The sequence below is a fragment of the Ptychodera flava genome, chromosome 17 (assembly GCF_041260155.1).
Source record: "Ptychodera flava strain L36383 chromosome 17, AS_Pfla_20210202, whole genome shotgun sequence".
Taxonomy (NCBI): Eukaryota; Metazoa; Hemichordata; class Enteropneusta; family Ptychoderidae; genus Ptychodera; species Ptychodera flava.
The window spans coordinates 300,881-314,220 of NC_091944.1; the positions used below are offsets into that span (position 1 = coordinate 300,881).

Genomic DNA, 13,340 nt, shown 5'->3' on the forward strand with positions numbered 1-13,340 from the left:
TCGCACAGTACTCTCAGATTTTAATCACTAATTACAAAACTTTATTTAATATGCAAATGAGCTGTTAATTAACTTGACACTGCTCAATGCTTCATGGGACAATTAGATATCCATCAGATCAACATTTGTAGCACGTTTTATTTAATTTAATGCAGTAATTTTAGAGTAATGTCACTAATTACAAAGTTCATTAAATATGCAAATAATCCCTATATTAACTTGACACTGTTCAATGATTCATAGCAAAATTAAATATTTATCAAATCAATATCTGTAGCACGTTTCACAAAATTTGGTGCCGTAATTTCAGAGCTATATACCTAATTACAAGGTTTATTAAATATGCAAATGAACCCTTAATTAACTTTACACTACTAAATGCTTTACAACACAGTTAGATATCTGTCGTATCAGTATGTGCAGCAGTTTACATCACATTTGATGCAGTTATTTCGGAGTTATATGACTAATTATAAGACTTCATGAAATATGCAAATGAGCTAATTATTAACTTGACACTGCTCAATGCTTCTGAGTACAATTGGATATTTATCAGATCAACATCTGTAGCAAGTTTCATCAAATTTAACGCTGTAATTTTGGAGTAATATCACTAATTACAAAGTTCATTAAATATGCAAATAAACCCTTAATTAACTTCACACAAGTAAATGCTCTACACCACAATTAGATACCTGTCGGATAGATTTCATCACATTTGGTGCAGTTATTTTGGAGTCATAGTATATCACTAATTACAAAACTTCATAAAATATGCAAATGACGTATTTGTTAACTTGACACTGCCAAATGCTTCTCAGTACAATTAGATATTTATCAAGACAATATCTGTACCCAATTTCAAAGACCTGGTTGCCGTAATTTCAGAATTATATACCTAATTACAAAGTTCATTAAATATGCAAATGAACCCTTAATTAATTTCACACTACTTAATGCTTTACACTACAGTTAGATATCAGTCGGATCTGCAGCAGATTTCATCACATTTGGTGAAGTTATATCGGAGTTATATGACTAATTACAAAACTTCATAAAATATGCAAATGACCTATTTATTAACTTGACACTGCCCAATGCTTCAAAGTATAATTAGATATATATCAGATCAATATTTGTTGCAAGTATCATCAAGTTTGGTGCAGTAATTTCAGAGTTATCTCACTAATAACAAAAGTTCATTAAATATGCAAATGAGAGGGTAATTGACATGACACTCACAGCATCATCATAATGTTCTGAGATTGTCATCTGTGAAAAGTTTCATGAAATTTTGTGCAGTATTTCTTGATATATGTCTACACTGTCATTACCGTCTCCATAGGGAAACCATTGTACGGAAAAAAACGATATTGCATAACTTCATTAATATGCAAGCCACACTAACCAAAATCTAATCAGTTCTTGCAAGTAGCATATGGTACCTGTCTACCAAATCTGACTTGAATCCGTTCAGGCGTTTTTGAGTTATCGTGTAAACAGACAGACAGACAGACACACACACACACACGGACAGACAGACAGACATCGCTATGACAATAGCCCACGTGTTTACACACGTGAGCTAAAAATGTATCATTCTTTAAAATTCATCATTCAGAAATTCAATGTTAGGATGTAAAATAATTATTTCATATTTTATATTTTATTGTACCTCCATAAAGAGAACAACCTCAATTCCAAGAATGGCAATATTTTTCTGACTCATAAATACAGCAAAGAAGCTCCTTTCTCATACTTTTGCAATTACATGTATTCTCATCAATGATAAGAATGATAAGAATTTTCTGAATGATGTTAGCCTTTACTTTTACAGATATTTACTGTGTGTTTCTAAACAAGCTCCCAGAGCTGGTATAATTCTTTGTTAATTGGGTAGATATCCCATCCAGATCTCTGTTATAAAACACATGCTAAAGTACTGGCATAGATTGGTTTTATCAGATAACATTTCACTGTGTGCAGCATATACTACTGCTAAGCATCAGTTAATTGCTTATATCAGATACATTCTGTATACTTATAGTGGAAGACCAATCTGGTCAGCTGTTTGCAACTTTAATCTCACTACTAAAAACAGTTCACAGAAATTTGATGAGCGAACATAGGGTTTCATGGATAAACAAATTACATATTGATGTGAAGACACATTGCTCTGACAAAAATAAACTGAGAACATACAGACTTTAAAACTTGTTTTTTTCCTTGAAGATTACTCAATACATATCAAGAATAAATAACGTGGGAAGTTGATAACAAAATTTTGCATTTCTGATCATAATTTGAAGATAGAGGAGGGGAGAAGGTCATTCCCCAAAATTCCATCTAAAGAGAGATTTTGTAATTTTTGTAAGTTTCCTGTAGAAGATGAATTTCATTACCGGTATTTCATGAAGTGTAGTATTAGAATATGTTGCGTATAAAAATGTCCTTTTCTCATCTATGGAGTCACATTTTCAGAATTTTGAACATTTGAGTGATAGAGAGAAATTCCTTCATATTATAAGTTTTGAAGATAAGTTACCTCTTTTAAGATATATTTCTAACACTACCAAATCTCCCCCAGCCTCACCTGATTTTGTAACTTGCTCTACCACACTTCCCAAAGTGTATTGAAAGTGTGTTGTTATACAATAGATTTATTATTATTATTGTTATTATTATTGTTATTATTATTATTATTATTAATTATTATTATTCTTATTATTATTGTATTCCTCATCCACAGTCTTGCCTGATATCAATATTATTTTTTATTTATTGTACTTGCTCTGCCACACTTCCAAAAAAAGGGGTTGTCAGGTGTTTTGCAATTAACCTATTGTTATTATAAGTAGTAGTTTTTGAATACAGGTTAAGATGTAAACATAGCCCCTCCCCATGTGACTGCTCATGGAGACAAGACAATTAAAGATTATCATCAGATACCATTGATAACCTATACTGTTAAAGCTAAAAGTCATAGATATATTGATTTTTCCATTATAAGCAAATAACATTTAAGATTTAGTTGGTAATGAGAGTTTTAGCTGCTGCCAATCTTCATCAATTTTTCTTCCCAGCAAGTACATACAAGAAACGGTGTTCTTTCAGTAAGGGTCAATTGTTTACAAAGTGCGCCCCCGACGACACTATTTACTGCTGCCATGTACCGATACACGCACGCGCACTGTAGTAAGTTGTCGTTTCGTGGCCGACTGTGAATGGACCGCAAAACTTACATATTTTTAAAGAAATCTCACTCACACGGCCAGTTTTTAGCTATTCTTGATTATGTCGTACAAAGATGTTTTCAATCGGTTGCGTCAATTTGATGCCTACCCGAAAACATTGGAAGATTTTCGAGTGAAGACGTACGGAGGGGCAGCCGGTAAGTTCCCGGAAGCATTGATCATTACTCTAATGTACATGTATGGTGTAGTGAAGCATGGGTGTCAGTGCAGTGTAGTAGAGTGCCCAGTGGTGGTATTCGTCAACGTGGACACTCATAATGTTAATGTCGACATTTTGCTCGTCAACACAGGGCAAACTCAGGTAGAACTCCCAGGAATCGCATTCACATTGGCATGAATATCTGGCAATATGTCACAACATTGCAATTTAGACGATACCAGTCATTCTAGGGTACAGTAGGACTGGGAGTGGGAGTGTACTGTACTGTAATCGGAGTGAACTGCTCCTGGACAATCACATCTGTTCCGTGATCCATTGTAACTATAGTTACGAAATCAAGGAAAAGAGCTTCCCGGTTCGAGTTCTCAAAGAACCACCAGAGTGTGTTTCCAGTTTCTGGCAATGTTACTACCAATAGTTGAAATACACACATAAGGTTTGAAACATTCCGGCCTCACAGGTTTACACCCCAAACCTAACATTTAGACCCAAGGCAAGGGTCAACTTAGTCTTGGGAGTGACTGAAGCTTCACAATCCATCTGTCACTCATTGCATGGAGTATCCAGGGAAATTTCAGTGGCATAGATTCAGAATGTCAGTCATCATGACAAGATGATGAATATTGTGGAATTTGCAAAAGTTTTATTTGCATTATCATTTGAATGACCCCACTCTAAAGAGGTATGTTGTGGATTTTGAACTGCATGATTTGATCATGTTAATCAACTTTAACAATTGATTTACATTAAGCCTGTGTCTGATATGGTTAAAATCTTATGATAAACATTTCATGACTTTTGAAATGAAAACTGTCTTGAGTACAATGTCAGTTGTATCATGTACAGTGCACTTAAAGCCGCACTTTTCAATCCCAGGTTTTCGCATTAGTGGAGTTCTCCTCCCAGTCAAACACCTGGCCAGTACGATGTTTGATTTCTATAACATTAATTACACAAACTGATCTCAACCTTTTGTCACATCTTGCTAATCCTGCAAACAGAGTTTATGCAAGCTTTTGATTGACGGTCGGTTCAAATCGCAAACCGGTCATTGAATCCCCACCACAAACGCTCGAATTTCCTAAAAATTGTCTTCCAGTCGCGTTAGACTTTGAATATAACCACAGAGTTCGATCGGCAGCAGCAATTTCGCGCTGACCGTTTGGCAGTCTTTCTGTGGTTTTGCTGCCCGGGAAAACTAAAAAGTGCATTTTCTGGAGCGTGTGCCCGCGTGTTGCCTGTTTGGTGTCCACTTACACAGTGAACGCCGCCATACCTTGGCGTCATTTTAAAGGGAGGCTCCGCCTTTAAAGCCATCGCTCGCGATCCAGGGTCCGGGAGTGGCAATGAAATGAATGCAAATCAGTGTTGACATAGTATTGCAGCCAGTATCAGCTTAGATAAGAACCCACTTTTGCAGGAAATCCTAATCCAGACAGTTTTATTTGAATACAAATATATATATTATAAGGTAACAAAACAGACGATATTACAAAAAGATATGGTAGTTTTTACAGTCATGTTCGTTACACTCAGATATCGTAAAGCAAAGTACGGAGTTGTCCAAGGCCAACCGGGTACACTGCTGGCGTCTCTTGAAGACATCAACTCAACAGTGCGTTTAGGTTTCAGTCCCAGCAGTATTTCAAATTTAGCAGCAAACAGACTCGAAAGTAATGTTGTAAGATACTGCTATTTGAGAATGTTGCCTTGAAACGTTCTGAGAACCTGAGGGTCACAGTCACAACAGTTTGGTTCCGCCGGTCACGATCGACCATGATCATGCCGTGGTTCGTGTAAATTATATTGGTGGCAATCACAGGTGGGAATCGTTCAGCGGGCCTTGGATGAGCCATCACATTTCTTGGGTCAAAAAGAATTAGTATACTGAAGAAGTTGGGGTTCTGTTTCTTTCGGACGTAGGCATTTCACTGATGTACATGTACTGGGCGATATTGTTGAGTTCCAGTGATCGGACACTACCGGGTTGAAGCGAGCTTATGCGATAGTTTAAGCATGGAGGCGAGTACACACACACACCTACCATACCTTCTACGTGATGCGAATTGTCACGAGCATAGTCTCATAAAAATATGAAAAAAAAACAAACAAACAAACTTTCGTAACTAAATCGCGGCAGTGCAGTATGCATTCGCCCGTTTTCAGGTTTGTATCTATTGAATGTTGTTTATTTGAGGATTTTGTTGCATTGTGTATATCGTAGGTGATCCGGTGTACACAGCAAATGTTTGATCATTAGCACCTTCTGTGCGTCACTTTGTGACTGACAGCAGTTTGAAATGGTCAACGGCTATGTTGTCGACGCCACTGACCGTGTACAGAAACGAACTTTTCATCAATAACTCACTTGAAACTGTAAAATAGACAGTATTTCGCTCACAACGCTATGTCCAAAGTATTCACGAAAGGTAATGTGGTGGCATAGAGCTATATTTATCTGAATGGAAAAGATTTATGCCAGTTTTCTGGAGCAGTTGCTCGCGTTGCTTTCATGTGTCAGTCATTCAAAACAATGAACCCACTGAAGTTAAGCTGCCTTTTATACCCAAGGAATGGCTTTAAGTCACAATAAAATAAACCTGAATACAAGATCATTCTGCTTTTGTATTTTATCATCAAATAGGATATGAGAAAATTTGATTGATAAATAGTGTTGATCATGATTTCAGGTTTGTTACTAAATATACCGGTAGGTGCATGTGCTCAACATCTGACAACGCTGCCTAAAATTTGGACAAATTTTGTTGTTGCATGCACGGCTGTTGTTGCAGCTGTAGTCTGAGCTATAAATTCATACGAATTAGTGTGACTTTTATTAACCATTGTACAGGGTATATTTTCGTTGTTTATTTGGAAAATGCAAACAAATATTTATTAATGCATATTAATGAAAGAAAAAATGACATCATTTGCAATCAGTCCTATTAATCAGACTTCTCAAAAGAAACTGGAGCCACTCAGTCAACAACATCTTGTGTACGATGTAGCTTAGAGTCACATGACAATCATCATTGAGACATACAGATATTAAGGAAGATATGAGTACTGTGCTTTCTTGTCTTAGTCAACTGGAGGTACCACTGACTGAAGAGTGTCTCCTTTGAATCAAGAAATAACCCTATGGGAATTTGAAAAAGTTCCTAACTTGACTCAGAGGGCATAGATGCAATACTGTTACAAAGAATGGATAGTTAAGGAGTACCGGTATTGTGTTCACTCTATACTGTAGCAGGTATTTTTAAGATTGAAATATTTATGATCTTGAGAAATCTCATTGGGTCATTTTTTAGAACATTCCTACATGCAATTAATACTATGATATAAGTTTATATCCAGCAATTCATGAGCTCTCGGTAACCTAAAATGTATGAATTATATGAAAATTGACTCTCCTGATACATCGTAAGGCATGTGCATATATCAGTAACTACATTTCATGGCTTTGGCTATAACACTGTGGTGTTCAGATGTTAATAAAATCAGATTTCACATGATTTTACTTCTGTTCACTTGACAGAAGGTGAATACATTTGTTTATTTTGATGACCAGAAGGAAATTTCATAGATGTAGGTTTTGAGATACATGTACCTCAATTGCAATGTAGATTACCAATTGTTGAAATCATGAAGCAAGCAGTCAATATAGCAAATGAAGTTTCCATTGTACTTTCCCCTAAAGAAATTTTCCATTACTAAGGTACAAAACAATAATTTAGGTCTGATGAAATTCTAGATTGTCTATGAGATCAAGGCAGCAATTTAACAAACAATAGTCATTAAATCATTTTTTGACAGGTTTAGTTGGTACATGGAAGTACACAACTAGAGAAAAAAGTATTCCATGAGGACTGTTGAAAGTTGCTGGTAGAATGTTGAAAATAGAGAAAGTGGGCGTTTGTTATTAATACAGACAAAGCTCAGGTCTTGATCATTTAATTTAATTGCCTTGCTGTGCGGATTAGTGATCAAGTTTCTATACAGGTACTGGATATTTGAATAATTTCAATTATTGACACAAGTCTCATATATTGGTACTTGTTATTGAAATATGCCTTAGTTCACAATTTATGTGAACAGTGAAAATGTTTTTAGAGTAGCATATAAAAGGTAACTAGAGCTCTTGATATTGATACTTGTATTTTGGTCAAAAATTTGTATTTGAAATTTTGCACACATATGCCCCTTTACATTTTTACAAAAATATTAGTATATTCCTTGAAGTCTGTTACTTAGTTTCCAAATATTCATGATATTTCATGGACAATGAGATTTAAATGACAAACAGATCACCATTCAGTAATTCCAATTTAAATAACACACTGTAGTAAATTACTCCTTACGTGTGATGGATGTTGAATGTACCAAGCCATGCATGTGAAATTTTTATGTAATATTCAAATATTACAATTCAAGTGGAAACTTTATGCCATCGTTAGACTTTCATTCATAATCTCATTAAAGTTCCACTGCCATGGCATTATATCATTTTGACCAATTTTGTTTTGGAAAAAAGAAATCTGTGTATCCGTGTGTTTGTGTTTTGCACATAATCAAAGACAGTGGACAGTCAAACAGCCACTCTCTATGACATGATATAGATGAAATAACAAAGATTGTTGACCCATTTCATTATTTGCTGTTGTTTTTTATTTCCATCAGGTACCTTAATTGGAAGATAGATTTTGTAAATATTTACAACAGTGTAGATGTTTAAGAACAATATCTGAGTATTTCACATCACAGATATAATGATATCATCCTTTTTAGCACATACATCTAGTCACCTCTCAGTGGTGTATTTGTACTTCATAAAATTGTACATTAAGTGCAAAGTCCTATAAAAAACCAGAGATCGTGCTGACTGTGGAAGGAGTGATCACACTTGACATTTTATCAACAACGCCATGTGAGTTTTATGCACATCTTGGGGGGGGGGGGGGTCAGGGGGATCAGGAGGTAACTCCTCCCAATCTGCAAAATAAAATGATGTCATCGTATGCAGTAAATACAAATGTCATCTGATCAATAATTTATAGCAATGCAGATCGTGCAAGAAAGCCAAGTATGTTATGAAACTCCATTGTATTGAGTACACCCCACTCATCACAGTCACCCCACTCCCATGTTTCATAAGAAAAACAACACACAATTCATTGCATTCACTCCACTCAAACATTCACAATTCACAGACTTGAACCAAGCCTAGTATGCAGGTCAAATCTGCAGAAAAGTTCAGATTCACAGAGATTCTACTAATTGACATTTCTACTAATTGACACAGATTGGTGAGAAAAATATGATCAAGAATGTCTTTAGCGAGGTCATATTTGATTAAATGTAAAAAATAAACTTAATAATACCGAACTCCGAATTGTCCTGGAATCTCCATGGAAACAATTTTTAGCTCCCATAGCCATATGTATATATGGCAATGGAAGCTATTCTTATAGGCTAGGGAAATGTCTGTATGTCTGTATGTCTGTATGTCTGTATGTCTGTCCGTCAACATCAAAAACTCCAAAAACCGCTGCACATTTCATCTTGATATTTGGTGTGTACATGGATGATGGGCTGTAGATGAGATTTTGTTCAAATGAAGTTGTCATTGCCAAAAATATGCAAATTAAGTGAAAAAATGTAAAAACAGTCAAAATTGAAAATCTCAATAACCACTGAGCAGATTACATGAAAAATTAGCATGTAAATACTTTGGGCTGACCTGAAATAATTGTGCTTTTTTTGATTTTTTGATATTGTTGAAAAATACAAATTAGTGCCAAAAAAGGCGTTTTTGGTAAAAATCTTCTTCTTCATGAACCGCTGGTCAGACAGCTTTGATATTTGGTATACAGGTCCCTAGGGATAACCCAAATTGGATTTGTTCAAATTGTGATGAAATATGCAAATCTGTATTTTTAAGGAATTTTTTTGTCATTTTTGGTCAAAAATTTATTTCATCAAAACCGCTCGTCTGACAGCTTTGATATTTGGTATACAGGTCCCTAGGGATAACCCAATTTGGATTTGTTCAAATTGTGATGAAATATGCAAATCTGTATTTTTAAGGAATTTTTTTGTCATTTTTGGTCAAAAATTTATTTCATCAAAACCGCTCGTCTGACAGTTTTGATATTTGGTATACAGGTTCCTACAGATAAACTAAATATGATATATAGAATATATGATGAAATCTGCAATTTTGTATTTTTGGTGCAATTTTTGACATTTTTGGTCAAAAAATGTGTTTCTCAAAAACTACTTGTCTGATGCCTTTGATATTTGGTATACAGGTTCCTGGGGGTTCTCCTAGTGTGATATAGTGAAATTTGATGAAATCTTCAATTTTTGTATTTTTGGGTCAATTTTTGCCATTTTTGGTCAACATATTTGTTTCTCAAAAGTTACTCATGTGATAGCTTTGATATTTTGTATACATTTTTATACATAATTATGATGAAATCATCAATTTTGTATTTTTGCAGCTAATGTTGCCATTTTAGGTCAGGCCATCCTGAAATGAGCTATCAAAGATCTCAACCATCTTCATCAATACATACCGGTATGTCACAAAAAGTTGCTCTCTACATAACACAGCAGAGCTCTGTCGACTATTGGGTCGCTTGTTTTTTTCAAAGCCGCTGGTCAGACAGCTTTAATATTTGGTTAACAGGTCCCCAGGATGACCTTAGTGAGATGATTTCATACAGTCAGGAAATACTTAATTTTGTATCCATGTCTATAGTAGCTTCAGGGACATTGGCCCTATGTTTAAGATAATGTTGTGATTCAGTAAGCATTTGAAATGGTAAACTGTATTTGTGTTGAAATGCGGTAAACAATAATGAGAAAACATAGCTGAGGTGATTTCAGCAGGTTTGGTTTCCAACAAATATATTCAAAGTTTTTTTCAATGTTAAAGAGTGATGGAGGGGGGGGGGTCCTGGCAGATTTTGAAAAAAATCCAAACAAATGTCAATAAAAAAATCAGCCACAGAAGGTTTGTCAAAAAGAAAAGGTGGGATAGTGGGAAAAAAAGAATGTACAGTGTATCGGATAAAAAGATGTTCCTCATCAATCTTCCAGACAACCCCCTTTTATCAAATGGTACACCCCTGATGTATTTTTGTGTGCCATTAAACATGCAGTGTATTTTAGTTTAAGATGTCAATCAAGTTAGGTAAGGATTTGAAAGGAATAGTCAAGTTCACCACAGTTTATCTCTTGTGTCATCATCCTTGTGTAATTGGTTAAGTTTGTAAGTTGCTCCAGATGTGGATATACCAGCTGTTCTGGAAGAAAACAATGTTTACTTTTCCCTATAGGGTTTCTGAGTTAATGATTGCATGTTGAAATCTCTCCATGTATCTGGTGCATGGGCAAAATGTAAATATTGGTTGCATGTTATGTATTTCAGTCTATGTCAAATATTGTAAATGAAAAATCAAGAACAGTTTGCTGTGTGCTTGTAAAAGATAACATGTATGTCAATTAAATTATATAAAATAATTAAATATTAATATTAAATTAAATTTTGTCAATTAAATATTAAAACTGCCTTGCAGTTTGATTGTCTTAAAATTATCACAGAAGTAGAAAATGAAAAGAAACTAATCAAATTGCTGTAACATATTCACCCTCAGTGTCTGTAGGCCTATACTTAACTATTTTATCATTACATTCAGCTTTTTGTTATATCTTTATCACTCTCCATGGGCCAAGGCACACTTGGGTCAATGTCATCACTCTGTGCCAGTCTGTGAATGTCAGTCTGTCTGTATTTAGGCCCATGTTTCATACAATTGGTGGTTTGTTTGATAACTATATTTGGTATATAGGGATAACCTAGCAATACAATTTTTTGACAAAATGTGACATGACTTCGGTGACCTTTGACCTCAAATATACATATTTGTCCATAACTCAGTAACCACAAGTGCTACACCCTTCATGTATAGTATGATGGGACACCTTATGATGCCACATATTGTACCTCATTAATTATGTGCATATCTAATTTTGAGCAAGCCAATAGAGCCAGAGGTCTGATTTTTGATATATAGGGATAACTATAGGAGAGAATTTTTTTGACAAATGTAATGTGACCTCGGTGACCTTGACCTCAAATACACATATTTGTCCATAACTCAGTAACCACAAGTGCTACACCCTTCATATCTGGTATGATTGGACACCTTATGATGCCACATATTGTAGCTCATTAATTATGCACATATCTCATTCTGAGCAAGCCAATAGAGCTGGATGTCTGATTTTGGTATATAGGGATAACTATAGGAGAGAAATTTTTTGACCAAATGTCATGTGACCTTGATGACCTTTTACCTAAAATATATGTTTATGTCAATAAATAAGTAACTACAAGTGCTATGTCCTTTGTATTTAGTAGGATGGGAGACCTTATGACAACACATGCTTTACCTCATTAATTTTGCACACATCTAATTCTGGGCAAGTGAATAGAGCTAGAGGTCTGATTTTTTGGCATATAGGGATTAATTAGCAATATAATTTTTTTTTCAAAATGTCATGTAACCTCAATGACCTTTGACCTTGATTATACATATATATGCATATCTCAGTAACCACAAGTTCTATACCCTCCAATTTTGATAGGATATTAGACCTTAAGATGTCACATCTTGTACCTCATTTATTATGCGCATATGTTTTTCTTGGCTGGCCAATACTGCTAGAGGTCTGATCTTTTTTCCCGATTTAGAACCATAACTTAGACATGCCTCATGTGTTTCAAATTGGGAACAACGACATAGACCTATTTGCCCATAGATCTCAACATATACACTCCAGTGATACTTCTTAATGACCACATTTTCCTGCCCCATCAAGACTAATACTCCTATTACAAGTGGGGACTATGTCATTGTCAATGACTTGTTGAGTTAATGGTTGTATCACAGTATTCGATATTTCTAATTCTGTATTTTTTCCATTTTATATTCTGAATAATTACATTAAACATATTTCACTGTCTCCAGTACATTACATTTAAGTATTTTCACTTCATGCACTTTATCCCTTTCACACATGTTCAAATATCTGACCAGAGAACAAACACTAAATAGTCCAGGATGGGAGCTACAGTGTCATTGACGCTATTTTTATGATTCTAGAAGCGTATTTATTTTGTTTGTGACACTCAGGCAACATAACATAATAATATTACGTGTCATCACTAAAATATATTATTCCAAATGTTTATTATAAATAATCAAACATTATTTCATTTCACTTAGGTTCAGAGAATGATCTGAAATGAATTGTTAGTTTGATTAAAATTCGTCCAAAGTAAAATCTTTGTGTAGAAATATTGTTGAATAGAATGAAAACATGTTTTGCATTCAGATTGAGGATTCAAGTCAAAATAAATTGACTTTTTCAGGCACACCTGTTGAATTCTGATATTTGCAGCCAATGACCTTAGTCCACTGATGAGACGATTTTGTCATTAACATTTATAGAATAAGAATTGAACAAATTGCATTATTTGTAATAAAAGTCCATCAGCATTATTCATGTATTCTTTGATGAAATGATAGATAATTACTGTACTGCATCATGTCATTTCCATATTTTACACCGTGGTGTTTCATTTATGATGCATGCAGATCAAGTTCTTTAAATTCTGATATCATGATGCAGAGTGATAATTCTTGTTTGTTATTGTTTTTTCAACCGCCGTCTTGATTCCATTAAATTTTCAAAACAAAAATGAACTTCATACACTTGAGACGTTGTTTCTATAAATTTGCATTGACTGGGAATTCCCCATCAGTCCAGTAAAAGTAGCTTGAAAATTACTCCTTGTAATCAGAGCCGTAGCAAAACTTTATTTTTATCATTCTTCTAGATCTATTGCATGTTAC

At 34.7% G+C, this 13,340-nt stretch overlaps 1 protein-coding gene across 2 annotated transcripts in view; it reads left to right on the top strand.

Annotated features, from left to right (window-relative positions):
- Nucleotides 1-3,177: 3,177 nt before the first annotated feature.
- LOC139115082 (endoplasmic reticulum-Golgi intermediate compartment protein 3-like) overlaps nt 3,178-13,340 on the top strand; it is a 30,944-nt gene continuing 20,781 nt past the window's right edge. For both annotated transcript variants that reach the window (XM_070676968.1, XM_070676967.1), the window contains exon 1: nt 3,178-3,391. In XM_070676968.1, coding sequence (XP_070533069.1) covers nt 3,295-3,391 — 97 coding nt within the window. In that variant the 5' untranslated portion in view covers nt 3,178-3,294. The remainder of the gene's footprint in view (nt 3,392-13,340) is intronic.